At 37.8% G+C, this 21,759-nt stretch overlaps 1 protein-coding gene across 1 annotated transcript in view; it reads right to left on the bottom strand.

The window, feature by feature from the left end:
* Nucleotides 1–9,354: 9,354 nt before the first annotated feature.
* The window catches only part of HOOK3 (hook microtubule tethering protein 3), a 2,251,851-nt gene continuing 2,239,446 nt past the window's right edge, over nucleotides 9,355–21,759 (bottom strand). The window contains exon 22 of the mRNA XM_044060904.1: nucleotides 9,355–10,953. Coding sequence (XP_043916839.1) covers nucleotides 10,813–10,953 — 141 coding nt within the window. The 3' untranslated portion in view covers nucleotides 9,355–10,812. The remainder of the gene's footprint in view (nucleotides 10,954–21,759) is intronic.

Genomic DNA, 21,759 nt, shown 5'->3' with positions numbered 1-21,759 from the left:
TCAACTTCCATCATAGTAACAATTTAAAGTCAAATAATGCTGGGCCCATCAACAAGAGAACAATACACAAGATACTGCTTTGAAGACAACAAACATTCTTAACGTAAGAGCCATTGTTTTAAACAGGATCACTGTAGCAGCACAGTCACTATAGGAATGAGAAATTGAAGACAGGCTGATGTCAGTCCTCCATGGTGACCTTTTCCAGTAGAAAGATGTCCTTAATTTATTAAACAGGCTGTCAGTCCTCCATGGTGAACTTTTCCAGCAGAAAGATTTTCTTAATTTATTTTATTTACTTATATTTTGGGTTAGTCCCACTAGGTCATTGGCCTCTTTTCAGGGGGGACCCAAGGTTGCATTCGTACTTACTAGGTGAAATTTGACTAGGGCTCTGGGGAACTTCCATTAATCTTTTCAATAAGTGCTGCAAGATCTTTTACATTCACATAAGCTACCACCAACTCAGGCAGACGGGACCTCTGTTTAATGTCTCATCTGAGCCTAGCACACTTGGGAGTGCAGCACCCCCTGAAGTTGCACTTCGCTTACAGCCTTCTGATCTTCTAGCACCAGAGGAAAGTGTGCTACTTTTTCAGCTGATGACACTGCTGTCCTTAAGCATATTTGTATAAAATCAGACTAACGAAGATGTACTAGGATAAAAGTATGTGTACTGCATGCACTGTGTTCTACTCATTTTTCCCTCATACCTAGAAAGTGTCAAAGCAGAATGCCATGGTGGTACAGAGGTAGCGTTGTTACCTCACAGCAAGAGGTTCTCCCGTTCGATTCTTGGCTGGGCTTGGGAGTGCCTTTTGTGTGGAGTCTGCATGTCTTCCCCGCTGTTGGGTAGCGTTCGAAAGACATGCATGCGTAAATGGGCGTGCCTTCATTGAAGGTTGGGCATCGAGCTGGCACCTCGGTGTTTCGTAAAAATCTGCTGCCAATCATTAGTGGACCGGAATTCCGCTGTGGCGACCCCTTACTGGGAAAAGCCGAAAGACAAACAACAACAACCTAGAAAGTGTCAAAGCAAGCATACAAGTAAAATGGTCTTAAGGAGGGATAAAACAAGCTTGTCAAGCCTAAAAAAAACATGAAAAAGAATATTAAAGTAAATATAATGGCCCTTACTTTTCCAAAAGATAATGCTATACAATCACTGCAAATGGTTGTAGAAGAAAAGCATCAACACTGTAAAAGAAGCACATTAAAACCCATAAAATCTGTAACTCACATAAGGCTAACAATATAGAGAAGTCAGTGGTGGATGAGGGACCATTCCAATGGGATAATTCTACTATTCAGACATTTACAATTATGATACGTGTGCACTCGTATGACTGTATCTTAAGGTCCACTGCTTCAAGACATTCAAAATGAATGAGAAAGTTGCCAAGTACTGTGCCTTCAGCTGTCAATAATGGGTATGCCTGTCAATACAGACAAATCCTGCTCTGTAGCAACACTGCACATAATGTTTTGGGAATTTGGAGAATAATGTCCACTTTGAAGCCTTACAAATACTTTGTGAACAGAAGACGCATTTTAAAGAAGGTTGCAGTCAGAACTGCTGACTTGGAAGAGTGCATCATAAACTCTCCAGAGTACTTCTATTTTCACAACAGAGCACATTACAATTAAGCAACCACTTGGAAGGGATAAGCTACTTCTGAATAACTCCTTTACCTTTAATACATGAAATGTTGTCTCAATATCCTAGTCCCTTTAATACAGTACCTGCAAATGACCAGTTGAGATCTAGTGTACTACCCCGGTAAACAAATGTTAAACAGAAAAAAATATATATCTGAACAAATCAAGAGCATGAAAGATTATGATGCTTTTGTTTTCAATTCAGTGGAGAGGGCAAGCAACTAAATACATTAATACAAAGAAAGGTCAGAGAATTTAGGTGTAAAAGTGGTATTTGTTCCTCAAGGCAACCTCAGTTTTTACAGAAAACTGTATACAGATCATTATACACTTGAACTACTACAGATCAGAAATTCTCCTGAGTGAGGTAACCAAGAAAAACAAATGTTTTCAAAGAAAGGTATCCGAAATTTAATAAATTAACATGCTTAAAAGATGGCAAAGCTAGTTTTTCACACAAAATATTCAAGTCTCAAGCTGGTACTGGAGGATGTCTTGGAGGCATCAAGTGAAAGACCCTCTTCAATAACTGTTTCACAGCAGTCTGTGCTATAGGTAGACAAAGAAATACAATAAAAAGTATCCAAATAACACTTTAATGAAAGCCTCTGTCTACCCAGTGTGAAATCAGTAAATGTTGTGGAATCTGAAGTACTGATCTGAAAATGGATTCACAGCTGTTTTCACACCAATGAGAATATTTTTTTTGTTTTAGAAAGGTATGATTTTCTGTTGATAAGCCTTTTAACATCTTCAAATTTTACATCCTTTGTTACATTCCGATTCCTGGTATATTGCATTACAGTGAATTTCATTACAGCATAATATTTCTTTAGACTAGAATACTTTGGACAAAATTTCTTACTAAGGTACAAGTTGCAAAATTATAAACACTGAAACTGTACACAGTGATTGTGATGATCTAGTTGTCTTTTTGCAGTTAGCGAACAAAATTGTAGAACAAATGTTGACTATCTGGTATGGACACAAGGTCCTTCAAGCTGTTGCCATGAGACTTGAGGTTTAAGTGTGGAACTCAAAACTGCTGCTGAGTTAATAATTTGCAGTAAAGAGGAAAAGTAACTGGTTGAGCCTCCAAAATCTGTATTAAAAGGATGAACCACTGCTGTCTTGGCCATTAGTTAGCTATAAGAATGAATCTCTCCTGACTGCGGTGGTGGTGCTGCGGTAGCGTTGTCGCCTCACAGTAAGACATTGTCCTGTTCGATTCTCAGCTAAAGCGTCCTCTGTGTAGAGACATGCGTGAATGGGCATACCTTCTTTGAAGGTGTGTGTCTGGGCTAGCAACTCAGCATGTAAAAATCTACTACCAATCATTTGTGGACCGGAGTTCCGCTGTGGCGACCCCTAACCGGGAAAAGCCGAAAGACACAACAATCTTTAATAGCAACTTTAAGATCAGACAAGTTGAATGAAATGCACACAGAATATCCTGGCTACAAATGATAGAAAATGAATTAGTAATTTCCCACAGTCTGGCTGTGGGAAAATGTAAAGAAAACAGGAGGAGTTGGTAATTTAAATACAAGGCAACTATATATATATATATATATATATATACATATATATATATATATATATATATATATATATATATATATATAGTTTTGGATTATCCTACATTTCTGAACACTTCATAAAGTGCCTTCTGTTCAATTTCTAGAAGTGAAAGACTCATATTTCCTAGCACACAGTTATCTGCTGGACATTTCCCTGAGCCGCAGTGTCATTTGCATAGAGTTCAGTTCATTTACCATAACAGTAGATGTCCTGCTACTCACTACTACAGTATTCATCACTCTTGGGATATCCAACAGGAGATAGCCTAATGTCTGGCCAGTATACCAAAACCTTTACACCTTTCAGGTATTGTATGTCAGACATGTGTGTTATTGTGCAAGGTGTAAGGTACATTATTTGGCACATGGATGCCTAATCTTCAGAACTGAAGTGCCCCAAGAGAACTAGAGAAACAATAACACGCATGTCCAGGAAGAGAATCGGGAAACAAGGCAACAGAAAATAATAGGGGGCAGGATGGAGGGACAGAATACTGCAACAGTGAGAAGCAGGACATCTACTGTCAAGATCTTATACAACAGTACTACGTCCTTTCTTATACCGGTTAAAGTATTTTTTACTCTTGGGAGAGTACAAAAGTTACTGAAAAATATTGGGAGGAGGAAGGTACAGAAAATCCCTCCACAAACCCATTAAAGATAGCCCTGTCAAGTCCTGCCTGGCCCTAGAAATGGTATACAATTTATAATGTTTGGTAAAAGTATGAACAAAAGACCAAGCAGCAGCTTCCATGATGGATTAAGTATCCGGTAAAAAGCACCAGAAGAGGCTACTGTCTTGGTAGAATGAGCACGAACAGAAGAGAAAAGCTGCTTACCATGAAAAGAACAACAAAAAGAAATGGCCTTAGAAATCCAGGAGGAGATAATTTGCTTAGATACTGCCAAACCCAATTTCCTGGCATGAAAGGAAAAGTACAGTTGTGTACACTTACCATAAATGTGGATGTTCAAGTGTATTCACTGTTGCAGTCATTACATTTGGGTTACCTGCTTGCAGGTAGCCCTAAGCCGGCCTGATTATCAAAGTCTTGGGTCCTGCATTGGTTGCTGTCTCTTCTTCCATGACGTCAGGTAGTCAGGGGTATAAAGCATGCAGCCAATGCCATTACATCAGTTTTTCTTGCCCCAGATGTCAGGTGCCCCGATAATGGGAAGCAAATATATACAAGGTTACACCTCTAACAAAAAGCAAATACACCAGAAAGCTTAAATACAGTAAACAAGAGGAGAGGTATAGCCAATAGAAGTCAGGGGTCTGGAGGGAGGGTAACCAGGACTGCAACAGAGAATACACTCTAACATCTACATTTATGATAAATGTACACAACTGTATTATGTTCTTCATGTTTCACTGTTGCAGTCATTAAATTTGGGTAGATTCCCAAAGCTAAGGGAGGGAGGAGGCAATTAGAGAGCATTAGGACCAGCTATTAGGCCCTGCAAGACTGCAGTGGCAAAACCAGCTCTGGATTTAGAAAAAAATTGGCAAGTGGTAATGCTTAGTGAAGGTATGTACAGAACTCCAGGTAGCAGCTTCTAGGATGTCCCTGGTAGGAACACCTCTGAGAAAGGCTGTAGAAGTAGATGCAGCCCTGGTGGAATGCGATCTTATCCCCTGTGGGTAGGTTTTTCATGGTACTTATAGCAGAAATGAATGCAATGGCCTATCCACTTAGAAATTGTTTGCTTTGAAATGGTCTTCCCCTCTGCCCCTGCAGCAAAGGCAACTAGCAGCTGTTCAGTTTTCCTGAGAGGCTTAGTTTTGTCTAAATAAAATCCAAGTTGTCTGTGCAAGTCCAAAGAGTGCAGTATTCGTTCTCCTTTGTTCTGTGGATTAGAAAAGGTTGGCAAATTAATGGACTGATTGAGGGCCACACTGGATACCACCTTGGGCATAAAGGAAGGATTGGTCGTGAGGGACGCCCTGTCCGCATGGAAGATGATGAAGGGCTCCACTGCCATGAGGGCCTGTAATTCAGACACTCTTCTTGCTGAAATGATGGCTAGAAGGAAGGCTGTTTTCCAAGAAATGAATTTCAACTTTGCAGTTGCAACTGGATCAAAAGGAGGCAAAGTGAGCTTTTCCAATACAAAGTTAAGGTCCCAGGCTGGAGTAGGGGCTCTCCTGGGTGGTCTTATATTTTTGGCCCCTCTAAGGAATTCTTTCAGCAGGGGTGAGAGAAGAGGGGAGGCTCAGTATTATAATGTGCTGAAATGGCTTAGGCATGAATTTTAGTAGAAGGGAGGGAAAGGACCTTGTGAAGCATCTCTGCTAAGTACTGAAGAATATGGGATAAGCTGGGCAATGATGTACCCATCCCCTGAATTTGGCTCCAGGAGCAGTATCTTATCCACTTTTCAGCATAGGATTTTCTAGTACTAGGCCTCCTTGCCTCCAGGATGACATCCACCACTTGCTTACTGAGGGATGGTACTGGAGAGCTCAGGTAATTAGCCAGGCTGCAAGGTTCAGGGTTTGAAGCTTGGGGTGCAGAATCTGGCCCTCCTGCTGGGACAGCAGGGAAGGGGTCTGAGGCAGGTGCCATGGTTCCAGCAGTGACATACTGCTTAAGAGGGGGTACCAGTGTTGGCATGGCCAGTCTGGTGCAATGAGTATTGTCCTTGGTTTGTCCTGTATGATCTTTAGTAGCACTTTTGAGAGGAGAGGCAGAGGAGGAAAGGCATAAACTGAGAGGCTTTCCCAGGTGAAGGAGAGGGCATCCACTTTCCATGCTTGTCTGTGGGGAGTCCTTTTGCAGAATTTGTCCAATTGGTAGTTCTGAGGGGATGCAAATTTTCATCATATGGAGTCTGGCAAAAGGAACCATGGGAATGGCAGACACCATATACCCCAGGGCTTCTGGAAATTCCCCTGTTGGTACAACTGAAAGTGGAACTGCAGGCTGGAAATAAGCTGTCAAAAAGAGGACCCTGGGAGGAAGGAGGAAGCCAACATTGGGATGTTCTGAATCTTGCAACCCCAAAATCACATGAGCCTGAGAGGGAGTCAACACAGACTTTTTGAAATTGATTGTGAATCCCAAACTGCACAGGAAAAGCAGAGAGAAGTGGAGATTTTAAATCAGCAGCTGCTGAGATGGAGTTTGAATTAGGTCATCCAAATATGGGAATATCTGAAATCTGCAAAAGGTTACCGCTAGGGCCGGACATTTGGCAAATAACTTTGGAGCTACAGAAAGACCAAAAGACAAAGCAGAGAACTGATAAATGAGAGGAAGAAACATAAAAACTTCTTGAAGTGAGGGTGAACAGGAATATGAAAGTAAGCATCCTTCAAATCCAGAGATAGCAGAAAAGCATGGGGAAGCAAAACAGGAAAACGTGTCTGAAGAGACAACATCCTGAAGGAAGTAACTTTGAGAAACACGTTGAGAAAGTATAGATCTAGTTTAGTCCTCCATGACGCCACCTTTCTGGGAACCAGAAAAATTCTGGAAAAAAAAAACTGTTCTTTATTCCACCAGATCCTGCAGAACCAAAGAAAAATAAGGAAGCTGGCAAGGAGGAGGAGGTTGAGGAAGGCCAGAAAATGGAGGGAGTGACTTACAAACTATAAAATAACCATGTTGGATGATAGCAAGAACCCTTGTTTATCTGTTGCCAAACAAGAAGGGAAGGGGTTATTCTGTGGGAAAGAGGAATCTGGCTGATGGGGAGGGCTGGATGTCATATAGAGGCAGATTTGACACGAAAATACGGTTTTGGCCTCCAGAACTCAGAGTAGGTTTTGTCTGGGAACATCTGCTTAGAAAGCCTCTTACTCCTAGCAAACTGTCTAGGTTGCCTACAGACAAAGGAAGATTTTGATGGATAGTTCCTCTGGAACTTAGGTATTGGGGAAACAAATTTGTTTCAACTTTTGCATAACCTTGCCCTTATCCTCCAAGGTTTTAAACAATTCTACAGCAGCAGTATCAAAAAAGACTGGTTGTCTAAGGAAGAAACTAAAAGCCTGGCTTTAATTTCCTTAGGTAAGTCCTGAAATTGCAACCAGGAATATCTCATAACAGCTGCCCTACAAGAGGCATCAGCTGCATCACAGCTGCATTTATCAGAATGGCAAGCCACCTGAGGGGCACATCTCAGAAGAGAAAAAGCAAACGTCTTGCTGTCCAAAATCAAGTATACCAGTCAAAACCCCTCCCAAATGGCAGAGAAGAACCAGGACATATCTAACCATGTGAGTCTAATCATCAATGGCCCTAACAGCTAAAGTAGCAAAAATATACACTTTTTTCCATTACGTCTATGTAGCACGGCTGTCCTTGTCAGAAGGTAAAAGCTTGGAAGAAGAAAACAGTTTGGAAAATTTATCTGTGGACATGCAAACAACAGTAGGATAGATGAAGGACTTTTATACAAGTATTTAAGATTCTCAAGAACTTTATAAAACTGTCTGGCCTCTTACAGGCAGGACATTGAGATTCAGGAACCTGAGAAGCTGTAAATGTGACCAAAAGGGCAGCTAAGACAGAAGGGACTGCAGAGGGCCTGGGTGAGCCCATTTGCAAAAATTCATATCATCTCTTTTGAACCTCTGAAACCTGGGAACAGTTCCAGTTAAAGTGTTGCATCATACAGACCACTGTGTCTCAAAAAGTTAATTCCACAAAAGGAGTGTTACAGTAGTCTTCACCAGAGGCCAATTCTTCATCAGAAGGAGGAGAAACCTTAGGTTTCTTAGATGGGGTGGAAAACCTGGGAGCAGCAGTTGGGAAACACAATCCTTGTGGGGGTTTCAGAGCCATAAGGGCATTAAATAATCCCGGAGTAAAGTTATACCACTATTTGTGAGGATCCTTAGCTACAGTAGCCACATGTTTAGTTTTATGATTCTCTTTTAAAGGAGCATCTGCCTTAAACTTAGGGAGCTCAACCCCCTACCTAGATTTTTGAGGGTACCAGGCACCTTTTCTTTAACTAAAATTTAGGCAATTCCCCTAGGCCCTTTAGGTATAATTAGACGTGGTTTCCCCTCTACAGCTGTATCAGACGTATGCCCGGCCTCAGCTGCCATGCGATTAGGCAGCTCTGTGTCAGCCTCCAACTGGACTGTGGCAGAAGGAACTGGCAACCGGTACATCCTCAGGTTCTTCATTCAACCTGAGGGAAATGCATGGTAGAGGATGGACAGCAGCAGGTTCAGTTCAGCTTTTTCTTAAGTGAAGGCTGAACTTTGGGGTGGGCAGATTCAGCCATGGTACCCTGAGTCAACAGCTTCAGACACTGGTTTTCTAAATATCACACTGAGAATAGTTGCACATAGCACCCAAACAAAAAAAAAGCAGTTCCTCGTGTCTATCTTTATGGGAAATCTGCTTCCCAAACTCATTTTCCCTTCCTGGATGACATAAAAACAAACAAGGAAGAATAAAGAAAGGAATAAACCTTAAAGGGTAATTAGAAGGCTTGGTAGACAAAGCAGCTCTGTGAACAGCATACAGACCAAATTCAGGGGTAGTATTTGAACTGATGGTAAATAAGTTCTGAGGATTAGCTGTCTGCATGTTACATGTGTATCTTACTCCTTTTGCGCACAGGACATATGTCTGACATACCACTGGAAGGTGTAAAGTAAAGGCTTTGGTATACTGGTCAGATGTTACTCTATCTTCCACACAATATGACAAGTGTAAAGAATACTGCAACAGTAATAAAGGAGGATATCAAATGTTCTCAAATCATAGGCAGTCTGCAAAAGAGACAATAATAGTCATCTCCCAACTTAATATACCAAATGGCCTTGTCACAATTATCTGCTTATTATATAACTGTTATTTAAAACACTTGGTATGATCTGAGCCACCAATTTCTGGGAAAAATACCAGTAAATCCCAATTTAGACAGAGTATTTAAAAAGAAAATGAGATGTCCATGTAATTTGGCATTTTAGGCCAGAGTAATAACTTGCCATAACATATTACTTATTACACTATCAAACTGCTCACTGAGTATTCTGTACTTAGAATCTGTTTGAATTCTGCATATAAAATGACACATTAAAAATGACAATTGAACTACAGTAATGACAGGAAATTACAGTTAACAAATCACAGGCAGAGTTACCGGATTTCCCTCATGAAAATGAGTTTTAATTTTAAGACTCTTGAATCAGTGTCTCAACATGTGCTTACACTGCATTCACAGCAGTAATGCTGACAGTTACAAATAAAGCTACCACTCTGAGTAACTCTTGCATTATTTAAGTGCACTATGTAAATTATAAGCTGGGTGCTAAGACTCATTTTGCACATAAGCTTATCATCAACACAGGAGTACAACCTGTAACAGCATTTAACAGAGATCTGTTTTTGTGAACAGCAAACTGTTGTACTTCATCCCCTATGGGATACTCAAAATTATCCAAATCAGAATATTTTGTACTTTAAACCTTCTGGAACACTCAAAATTAGCCAATCTGAATTTTCAGATTGGGCATGCCAGAAATGTTCATTAACCAGTATAATTCACTGGTTCTCGTTTTTTTATTACTGTACAAAAAATCACTTCATTTACAAGGGGATAACTATATTTAGGAAACATTTAATTTAACTAAAAAAAAAGAACCTTACCATGTTATAAATGACAAAATGACAAAGCTGTGGTACATAAATTACTTTGTGATATATGCACAAATTGAAATACTTTCTATGTGCCTGTGCAATCAAGTATGTATATAACTTCACTAACAGTATACAAAATGCATGAAAGGGGGTAGTACATTCTGGAAATTTGAACAAGTCAATGTTACATGCTGTAACCACACCGGTAGCCGTGTGCAGCAATAACTTCACTCAAGTTCACATAGTTTTCCATCTCCATATCCATCAACCCTACACATTTTTTTTTGTGCAATAAGGCAATACTATAAAACTGACATACATGCAAATGGTAGTGAAAGCAAAACTCAAGAAATACTGATACTTCTTCTCAGGTACAAAAACTGTGCAACTGCTTTGCAGTTGGATGATGCCTTAGTATTACCTCTGTAATGCAAAAAGTATTTAATTACTTCTTTCTGTGAAACGCCATAAATGCCAGCAGTGAAATATCTGTAATGGTAGGTGTTTGGACGCAGTGGTGCTACTTTAATATAACCCATGCCACAACAAAAGAAATAAACAGTAAAGAGACATTGCTTGTGGATCTTCCATATGTGTTGTCACACAGTTTTACGATAATTGCAAACCATGCCTAAACCGACAAAAGGAAGGACAGCTTCTTTCAATATAAAGGGGTGGGATCTCAAAATAAAGAGCACAAACCTGCTTTTTGTATTATTGCTTTTCTTTTCAAGCTGCTAAAACAAATGTAATCATTCTGTTTTCTTTTCACTGTAAATTAAAACCTGAAATGAATGCACAGCAAAAGCAATAATGTCCAAATAAAAGATACTTAAAAAACAGAACAGTATATAACACAGAACTTAGGTTTATGAAGATGGGGGTCTGGGTTTCGTGATGTGTTGCAGTGTGCAAGTGAAGGATTTGTAGACTCTGAAATGTCCTTAAGCAGAGGCATGACTCCTCTACCTGGCTGTAGCTGGCTGCACGTGCCCAGGGTATGCTCTTCTGTTAGTTGCCCCTTGTCTTTGTTTGGCAAGAAATGACTGTCCAGAGCCCGTACTGGCAAGTCTATCTTCTGCTGCTTTCTTGTGCAGTGACATTCCCTGTTGGAAAATAAAATGACAGTTAAAAGTCACAAATAAATACAATTGCAAGAGAGTCTACTTTTTGCAGGATATAGTTGATTCTTGCATGTCACAGTTCATGCATTCAAAACATTAAAAGAAAGCAGTGGTCAAGTGTTCACTATAGCAAACGTTCCAAATATTTTTTTCATTTGAGCCCACTATCAACATGACAATAAGTGTGTGTACCTCTTACCATACACTTTCCGTGCAATATATAATGCTGAAAAAAATGTCAGTATGGAGTCATATATACTATTGCCAATGCAGTGAAATTTAATAAAAGTTAATTTCTTTATATTATTTTTATTGGACATCAGTAAAAATTATGTTGATCTGGTATACTAAACACTGGGAAGTGTAAAAACGCTATCAGCCATGGACAGAAGTATTGTCCCATACTGCAATGAAATATTAATGCACACACAGTGCTGAAAGTAACAAATTCTCAGTATTTAACTGTTTCTAGCAGTCTATCAGCAGCATTCAGTATGCAAAGGTTGCTGCATATATGCACATACAGCATGGTAAGAACTATACCTGTGCAAACCGAATAGTGAGCTCAACAAATGTATGGCAACATCTACAGTGATGGAGTCAGTACTAGAAGGAGAAGGCCTCAAGGCTTGTTATTAACATTTTGCATCATCTAGGAATAACAATACACAGACAGGGCTGACAAACCAACCTACAGCTTCTGTTATAAAAAGGTTACTGGTTATTATGGCGGCCTCTTAATCCAATACCATTGTTTTGTGTTGTTGCTCAAGGCATTTTAAGGTGACTAAATAATGTACACCCATCACTATTCAGCCTATTTATAAACCAAACAGTGACCCAAACTGTGTGCCTGTTCCTAAACAAGTATGAAAAACCTGCAAAGTTAAATAAACCAAGTCTGAAGTCATCCTATAGTAGGAAGGCAACATTAGTGTAAACTTCTCCCAAGTGAAAAGCAAAAACAGTGATAGTCCTGAAAAAGGCAACAGTGGAAGCTCTTTTGAGAATACAAGTATAAATATAAAAATCAAGTCATCAACTATTTTTTTAAACAGCATCAAAACATTACCCCAGGCACTCAACTGTAGCTAGCCATGTTTTGACACAATGACGGGGACACATGAGTAAAAATGAGAAGAGACTCCACACCACTCTACAAAGCCACAAATCTGATACAGCCTCCTAATCAAGAAATGCCTAGTGGATACCACTGCAATCAACTACATAGCAGTCTAGCAGACGGCTGTGAAAGGTACATTTCTGCAAACACTCCAAAAGCTTGTCTCAGTTTCCTGGGATGATACACGACCTGCTTTCTTATTAATGAATTTAATGCTGCACATCTTCAAAACAAGTAATACTAATACGTCTCCCTGATGTCACATATCCAGACTGTACACAAGTCAGGACCGTCTGTGTTGTAAAAGCTAGATCAAAGATATCCTGTACATAGCAAATAACTAAACCATGTGCTTTATCTTTAATACCATTGCTATATGCTGTTACTCAGCTGAGTGGCTGGCAAACAACTATGAAAGAAACAAAAAATTACTTTCGTAAAAAAAAAAAAAAAAATCCATTAGTCCATAGAATTCAACAGAGAGCTGAGCCTATAAGCTTTCTGGTTAGGTAACAAACATGAGGAATGCTACTTTCCAAGTAACAACCGTCAAATGAGCTAGGGACATAGTAGGAAAGAGCAAGTCTGACATAGGAACGGCTCCACAAACACTGATACCATTACATTAACATGGCATACAGATAATAGGCTGTTGTGTTTTAGTTTTCTAACTGCCTGGGGGAGGTAAAAAACAGAAATGATTAGGACCAGCAGCTGTGTTACGCAAACCTATGTTCGTTCCAAATACTTCAATAGGCAGACCTTCCCTGGCTAATGGCATTTCCAGGAAATCTGAATCAGATGTGAAGCACTGACCTGTTGCTCCATCCATGCTGATTTAAGAGTGACAAAGATGCAAGTGCATTCAGGCCTTGTGATAGCTTCAACCAATAACAGCTCTGCTGGAGGAAAATGAAAGTACAGATGTGTGAGGTATACACTCTTACTATATATCCTTAAGGAGTGGTCACTAAAGCAGTAAACTTTAATACAGGTGTTTACTCTCCAAGAAAGATGGAACTTGGGCAATCATTCTTAAAATAGCAGCCCTGTTCCACCTGTGAAGACAAATTATGTTTCTGCCCATTAGCTCAAGACTGCAGCAATCGGGCAACCTTTCAGAGGCACTGATAGGGTTTCCTCATTAAAGACACCACAAAAGTCCTGGTTATGTGGTCTGCCTCTGCACCTCTAGGGTGTCATCTGTTAAGAGTTACCCTCCCCCCTTTAGACTAGGACTACCACCACCTGGGGAGATGTGGTAAGAACTCTGTGACTTGTGGAACCATGTCTTTTCCCACATCTCTGATTCCTAGAGAAAGCATACTCCCACCTCACAGTCTTACCATCGTTTTGACTTCTGATGTCTTTACACTTAGACCCAAATAAAGTTGAACCATCATAATGGGCATTCATAAAAAAAGACTTGAAGCCTTCTGCAAAGTTCCAAAGATGCATCCAGGCAAGGCGGCACATAGTAATGCTGGCATCTGCTTCTCTGGATAGCAAGAACATGGCCATGTTTGAAGTGGATTGTAGAGAGGTAAGCTGGGATGCCACCATTTTCTGTACATCTGCAGGCAATACTCTCAAGAGGGATGTGGTGATCTCTTTGGTCAAGTCTCTGGAATCTAGTTAGGTGAGCCAAATAATTTGGCAATCTAAGGGTGGAAGTCACTGATGTATAAGCCTGCTTCCTAAATCTGTCCATCGCTCTAGACTCTCTTGTTAAGAGGATGAAAAGATGAAATCTCTTCCGATAGTTCCTTTCTAGTGGCTGCTGCTACCACCACAGCATCTACTTGTGGAAAAGATCCAATTCCTTGTGCAGAATAAATAATCAGAAACACTTTTAATAACACAAATCCACAGTTTTACTTCCACAGGTTCATCTGTTTTATATACAGACTTCCTCAGAACCAAGATATTCCATCACCAGCTCTCATTATAAATCCAATTTAAAGTATCCTACTACTGCCTTAAAGAGACATTCATCAATTCCTCTAATACATGACTTGTATATATGCTATTTATCTAATACATTTGATTCAATAACTGATAAAACCTATAAATCATTGATTAAACATGAATGAATCTTATACTATATAAAAATATGAAAATATATAAAATTAGTATATGATGCATCTACATATTAAATATTTTAAAAACATGTTCTAAAAATTGAATGGTATATTAGCTAGAGTATACAGAAATAATTAATTAATTAATATATACACTTCTATGAACATCTTAATAAAATATCTTATCTTAATGAAATATAATATATATATGAAATATATATTAAAGGTAAAAAGTATTTATATACACAACAATGCTATATATTAAAACCACAACTAAATTAGTCAAGAATAAGGAATGGTTTGATACCAATACTTTCATTAATGCCTGGAAGACTAGTTGCATCTGTGAATATCTGCCACTTGCTTTCCATCATGGCTAAATATACTTTCCAATTACCCCCACAAACACTGCTATCAACATGTTCTAAAATAGTAAATTTAAAATAATGTTGATTCCCTTTACTAATAATATGCTTGGACAAAGCATTCTTAGTATCTTTAATCTGAATCTTGTAACAATGTTCATATATTCTTTTTTTTAAATTCCACTCAGTCTTACCTATGTAAAATGCTGAGCATGCAACACATTTTGCAAGATATACCACTTGTTTAGTATTGCAATTTCCTACCTTACTTTTGATATATGTCTTATTGATATTATCCAACTTAAATTGCACCTCTTCATTGATGTATTTGCATTGGTTACAAGAGCCACATCTTGAAGTTCCCTTTAAAATTGACTTGTATTTTGCTGTATGTGTTGTCTTCTCAAGTAACTTCTTAATATTTTGGGCTGTTTTAAATACACACATGGGATATTTACCTAATGTGATACCTATACCATCTGTTATAGTGATCAAATCCCAATGTCTATTTAATATCTCTTTCACTTGGTTGGCATGTGGTGAGTACATAATTACCCACACTCTTCTGAAGGGTTCTAATGTAGTTTCTTTCCTTCCCATATCTTTATCTCTTTCCTTTGACATACCCAACAGTGGTAAATATTTATTCCCCCATTGTTGTTTCACATAACCTGTGACATCTTTTAACATGGAGGTGGGATATCCCATACTTTTAAACATATTAAATATTAAGTCTATTTCTTCTTCCATTAAAGTTTTGCTCGAAGACATACGAGCTGCCTGAATGCATTGTCCTTCTACCACATTCTTAAAAATGTGTGGGGGGTGGCAACTACTGAACTCTATGTAGTCATTTGAAAATGTAGTTTTTCTATATATTTTGGATGCAAACCCATTTCTAGTATGACTTATATATGTATCCAAACATTCAATACCTTCATAATTGATTTTATGGGTAAATTTCAGGAATTCAGTTGTCCCATTGATGTAATTGATAAACAATTTGATTTGTTCTTGTGTACCATTCCATAAAATAAATAAATCATCTAAATATCTGATGTAAAGTACTATATATTGGTTAAATTCACTTTGAAAGACATAGTTGGACTCCCACTCTAACATAACGAGGTTTGCAAAAATAGGGGCACAAGAGGGCCCCATAGCAACACCTCTATTCTGTCTAAAGAATTCACCTTGGGATTGGATATAATTGTGTTCTAAAACTAAACTCATCATATCCGTAATTAAATTAATCTTGTCCCATGTTAATTTTGAAACTTTTCTCAAGCTGTTGCAAAAATATTCTAAACCTATGTCTTTAGGTATACATGAGAAAAGATCAATGACATCAATTGTCAAAAAAATCAACCCTTCTTTCCAAATATCAAATGTTATTTTACTTAAAAAATTCCAAGAGTCCTTTGTAAGATGTGGGATGTTTTCATATACATGTTTTGTCCGTCTATCAATAGTCACACCCAAATTATACGTCTTGGACCTAGATCCAGATATTATGGGTCTGAACAGAGGGCTATCCATACACTTATGAACTTTAGGTATACCTACAATGTTAGCCACAGTGGGAAATTCTGCTTTAACAAATTCATAAATCTCATTCGTGATTCTGTTGTCTATCAAATATTCTTCAATAGCTAAATCAATTCTTTTATAACCTATATTAACTTGGTTTAAAGAAATAGCTTCATAGTTACCCGATAGATGTAGAATATTAAATATCTTGGCATTATAATCAAAACTATTGTATATAACTATGCCTCCACCTTTATCTGGCTTCATAACTCTGATATCTTTGTTCCTAATAAGAGATTCTAAACATCTCTGTTCATTATTAGTAAGATTATCGTCCATCATTTTCTTATGACCACCACCTACATTAATATTCTTATATAACCAATAAATTTCTTTGCATACCATTTTTTCAAAATTGACTACTTGTGTGTTTGAGACTGGGATATATGAACTTTTTCTTTTCAAATTATTTTGTATCCCATGCTCAGCCAGTTCCTCTTTTTGTCCAAATTGTAATGCTAGGTTTAACCTTCTACAATATAATTTTATTTCCTTAATAGTATCAACTAAATTAAGAAGTGGTAGGTATATACTTCATCCCTTTGCTAAACAATGTAAAAAATTCATAACCAATTTCATAATCCGTGTAATTATAAACATTAAAACCATTGTGTGTGTGTAAAATAGTTTTCACTTCATTTCCTACTGTATTTGTCCCATTGCCTTCACCTTCTACTTCTTCCTCACTATGTAATTAAGTAACATAGTTGATTTGTTCAATATTCATATCCAAAACTGTAGGGAGATGGGTGGTCATCAAATTCTCTGTTGATAAATCAGTCCTAGTACAGTGATATGGATGTAAGAAAGCATTACCTTCCCTTCCATCTATATCTAACTTTCATCCTTGATTGTATACATGACCATCCATGCCATCCTTTCTTGTCAAAATATTTTGTGTACAGTCATAATTAATGCACTCAGTATTCTGGTCAGAAACTGTCTGAGACATATTTGTCGTTAGTTTCTGTACTGCTGTTTCGGCGCTGGAAAAAATCTTCCCCCTTGAAAATTTGACTCCCCTTCATAATTGCTACCTCTACTTCTAACATTCTGAAACTTTTCCTTTTCTTTAACTATTCTATCTTTGGGCCAAATGTACACTCTGTTGTTCTCATATAATTCAATGTCTCGCTCTATCTTCCTTTGTTTTCTATTATATATACTCTTAGCCTTGCTTTCTGCTATTTGAAATCGTTTAAAATAATATTCTCTCCATTGTTCAAATGTAGTATCTTGTAATACTTCATCATTCAATTTCTCTATTTCCTTTAAAATGTTAGACAATTTCTCATCATTGTATTTCAAGAGCAGTTTCATATATGTGCAACCAAAGACATCAAACATATTATTAAATTCTAAAATAATTTCTGAGTTATACTCAATTCCTAACGGAAGTTTAAAAAACCTTAATCCCTTAGGTATAATATGTATTGCTAAACATTTAGCTAAGTATGCATTATCTATTTTAAAACATTTAACATTGAGCAATCTTTTACCCAATATTTGTATTTTGTCTCTAATAGAATCAACAACATTTTGTGAATACTTCCTATTATTATATACACCATCGTTTTCATTTGTATTAATGAAGTCATATTCATTACATAAAAAATTGTCCATAACATCATCATGACAATTGGTATTAATGTATTTATGTCCCATGGTAGATTGCCCTTTTGTAACTGTAGTTTTATACTTGCCAAAGGGACTAGATACATTTTTGTTAAACACAGTACCTTTGTTCTGGTTAGTTGGATTCTTCGTTATTGCTGAATATGTTTTTACTGGCTCTCAGTATTTTGGTCTTGTTCCCACCCGCTGGGCTTCATCTTTCAAATGAAATAAACTGAAGTCAAAAGTGAGCTCTGCTTCAGGCGATGTAATAGATTCCATATTTTTATTGGTTGCCAATACCAACGAGTCTTGAGCAACCTGGGTCTCACCATGATGTACGCTCTTTTGCCCATTAGGTATATCACCTTGTGTACACTGCTGATGATTTTGCTTTAGCTAAATGCTCCATAACTGCTGCTGGTTGAAGGAGCTAAAGGAGAATGTTCGTTACTACTGCTGATGATTTTAGCTGAATGGCTGCTGGTTGATGAATGTTGGATAAACGGCTGACCAGATCAATCAACCTTGTAACTTCCGATTGTAATGAAGTTATATCCATACGCAATTTGTTTAGTTCCTCCCTGTTCCATGAAGCTTAGATGTACCTGCCATCAGGAATTCAACAACTGTATAAAGAATAAATAATAAATGGTGCACCTCGAACAGGACAGAAACACTTTTAATAACACAAATCCACAGTTTTACTTCCACAGGTTAAGCGCTTTCATCTGTTTTATATACAGACTTCCTCAGAACCAAGATATTCCATCACCAGCTCTCATTATAAATCCAATTTAAAAAGTATCCTACTACTGCCTTAAAGAGACATTCATCAATTCCTCTCGTGCACAAGCTAATGCATGACTTGTATATATGCTATTTATCTAATACATTTAAGTTGGATAATATCAATAAGACATATATCAAAAGTAAGGTAGGAAATTGCAATACTAAACAAGTGGTATATCTTGCAAAATGTGTTGCATGCTCAGCATTTCACATAGGTAAGACTGAGTGGAATTTTAAAAAAAGAATATATGAACATTATTACAAGATTCAGATTAAAGATACTAAGAATGCTTTGTCCAAGCATATTATTAGTAAAGGGAATCAACATTATTTTAAATTTACTATTTTAGAACATGTTGATAGCAGTGTTTGTGGGGGTAATTGGAAAGTATATTTAGCCATGATGGAAAGCAAGTGGCAGATATTCACAGATGCAACTAGTCTTCCAGGCATTAATGAAAGTATTAGTATCAAACCATTCCTTATTCTTGACTAATTTAGTTGTGGTTTTAATGTATAGCATTGTTGTGTATATAAAAACTTTTTACCTTTAATATATATTTCATATATATATTATATTTCATTAAGATATTTTATTAAGATGTTCATAGAAGTGTATATATTAATTAATTAATTAATTAATTAATTAATTAATTATTTCTGTATACTCTAGCTAATATACCATTCAATTTTTAGAACATGTTTTTAAAATATTTAATATGTGGATACATCATATACTAATTTTATATATTTTCATATTTTTATATAGTATAAGATTAATTAATGTTTAATCAATGATTTATAGGTTTTATCAGTTATTGAATCAAATGTATTAGATAAATAGCATATATACAAGTCATGTATTAGCTTGTGCACGAGAGGAATTGATGAATGTCTCTAAGGCAGTAGCAGGATACTTTTTAAATTTTGGTGCCAAACTGGATTTATAATGAGAGCTGGTGATGGAATATCTTGGTTCTGAGGAAGTCTGTATATAAAACAGATGAAAGAGCTTAACCTGTGGAAGTAAAACTGTGGATTTGTGTTATTAAAAGTGTTTCTGTCCTGTTCGAGCTGCACCGTTTATTATTTATTCTGCACAAGGAATTGGATCTTTATCTACCTGTGGAAACTTACTCGTAGTTCCTGTTCTTAGGTGCATCCAAAATGCGATCCACTGTTTTGGGAACAGGATCCACCGCATCAGGGTCCTTCCATGCCCACTAAGCCATAAGGTCGAAGGGAATCAATGAGAAGTACCATCCTGGATGCTGTTGGTCTGGAACTAAAGGCTTCCAAGAACACTGACACATCAGTTGATGGGTCTTGGGATGAGTAACCCCCTCTCTGCTTCATCAATTCAAGAATATTGCCACATGTGATGTCTTCATAGAGGCAGCGAGGGGAACTGTCCCCTTCTTCTAAGAGCGTCTTTGGTGAATGGCTCTAGCGAAGAGTCCAAGTGCTTCTGTATGCACCTTCACTCGTGGCTGAACTATTATTGCCCTTAAGAACATTTACAAGGATAGATGACCTAATTTTTAGCATCTGCCTTTTAAGGAGTGATTGCTATCAGCTGATTTATTTTAGTGGTCAACTAACTGTGATCTTGGTGTGTCAAAATGGTCTTGCTGGTGGATGTACATTAAAATGAAGACAAGGAAGAGTTGCTGGCACTGTAGAAATATTATTAACCCTTTTCAGAAATTCATGTGGGCCATTGTGAGAGTATATGCACACAAAATGTTGAACAACGTTCAGTTACTGCTGGTAAAACACTGAGCTGGGAGCAAGGTGAGTGAGATCCAGGGGAAACTGTAACAATGCTCTGCAGATGTAATTAACTGGGTGTGACACATGTTGGCTAGCATCTGAGGCAGCAGTGTGGAGTTATAATGACAACTGCCCCTTGTATACTAGTTTGCCAGCACTGTGGATTGAGACAGTAGCCACTGACCATCACAGAACACCATTGATTCTTACCACACTGCAAGTTCAAGAAAACTAGTGAAAAATGAAAGTTATGTACTTACCACAATGAAAGATCCTTTTAATTATGTTTATTTGATACATGTGGGTGTTCAAACCACTCGTCAGATACGATTTGGTAGCATCAGTGTTCCAGCTTTGAGTCCCTTTAATAATTCTTCCTCCCATAATGCACCACTTCCCTTAGCTACTTCAGCTCTAGTTTTACTCCCCAAGACCTAAGTATGGATCCCCTTGCTGAAGAGTAACAAAACTACATATAATCAAAGAATCCTTCAAATCATAAAAAACAGGGAAGGGGAAGGAGAGAGGGTTGCTACAATGAACAGATATAAATGAAAAGATCAATCATTATGGGTAAGTATATAACTTGCATATCCTATTCATTCAGTCCACCTGCTCCAACATGTGGATCAGAATCTCAAACTATGATGCACACTGGGTGGCCATATGACAGGAGACTCTTTAGGACAGAACCACCAAAGGATGCTCTAACCCTGGAAAAGCAGTCCAATTTATGTTTGATTAAGGTATGCAATGAAGACCACGCAGCAGCCACACAAACATCTTCTGAAGAGGCCCTAAAGTCGGCAGTAGAAGTTGCAACAGCTCATGTGGAGTATGCTTGATTTGGAAGGAAGGGTCTTGCTGTATATAGCAGAATAAATAAAGGAACACTGGACATGGAGGAGAGGATGATAGTGCATGGAGTTCTAAAATCCTACTGGCTGAAGTGATGGCAACCAACAAGATAGTCTTTCAAGAGAAAAATTTTATCTCAATAGAAGAAGATGGTTCAAATGGTGGCTTAATGAAAGCTAATAAGACAAAATTCATATCTCGGGGGGAAACCATCTCTTAATAGGAGGTCCTGGATAAGAAGGTTCCCTTGAGAAAGGCTTTACAGTGTTTGTGTAAAGCTAATGACTACTCATGAAAGCCAAAATGGAAACTAGAACTGGCAGCCAAATGAACTTCAATCGGGGAAATGTTAGAGCCCAAATCAAAAAGGGAGGCAAGAAAACATAGAATGTCTGAAGCTGGAGACAGAAATGGGTTAATGTTCTATAGGAAAACACAGGAGACAAATCTTTTCCATTTACTGTGATAGATCTACTGGCAGAATGCTTTTGAGAAGCCATTAATTTTCTCACTGCTTCTGCAGGGAGGGAATTATTGCTGACCATCAATGGAACTGAAAAAAACAAGCGATTAGTTTCAAATTGTGTAGGTC

The sequence above is a fragment of the Protopterus annectens genome, chromosome 2.part0 (assembly GCF_019279795.1).
Source record: "Protopterus annectens isolate FY-2018-M chromosome 2.part0, PAN1.0, whole genome shotgun sequence".
NCBI lineage: Eukaryota > Metazoa > Chordata > Ceratodontiformes > Protopteridae > Protopterus > Protopterus annectens.
This window is presented reverse-complemented; position numbering and strand designations above follow the sequence as displayed.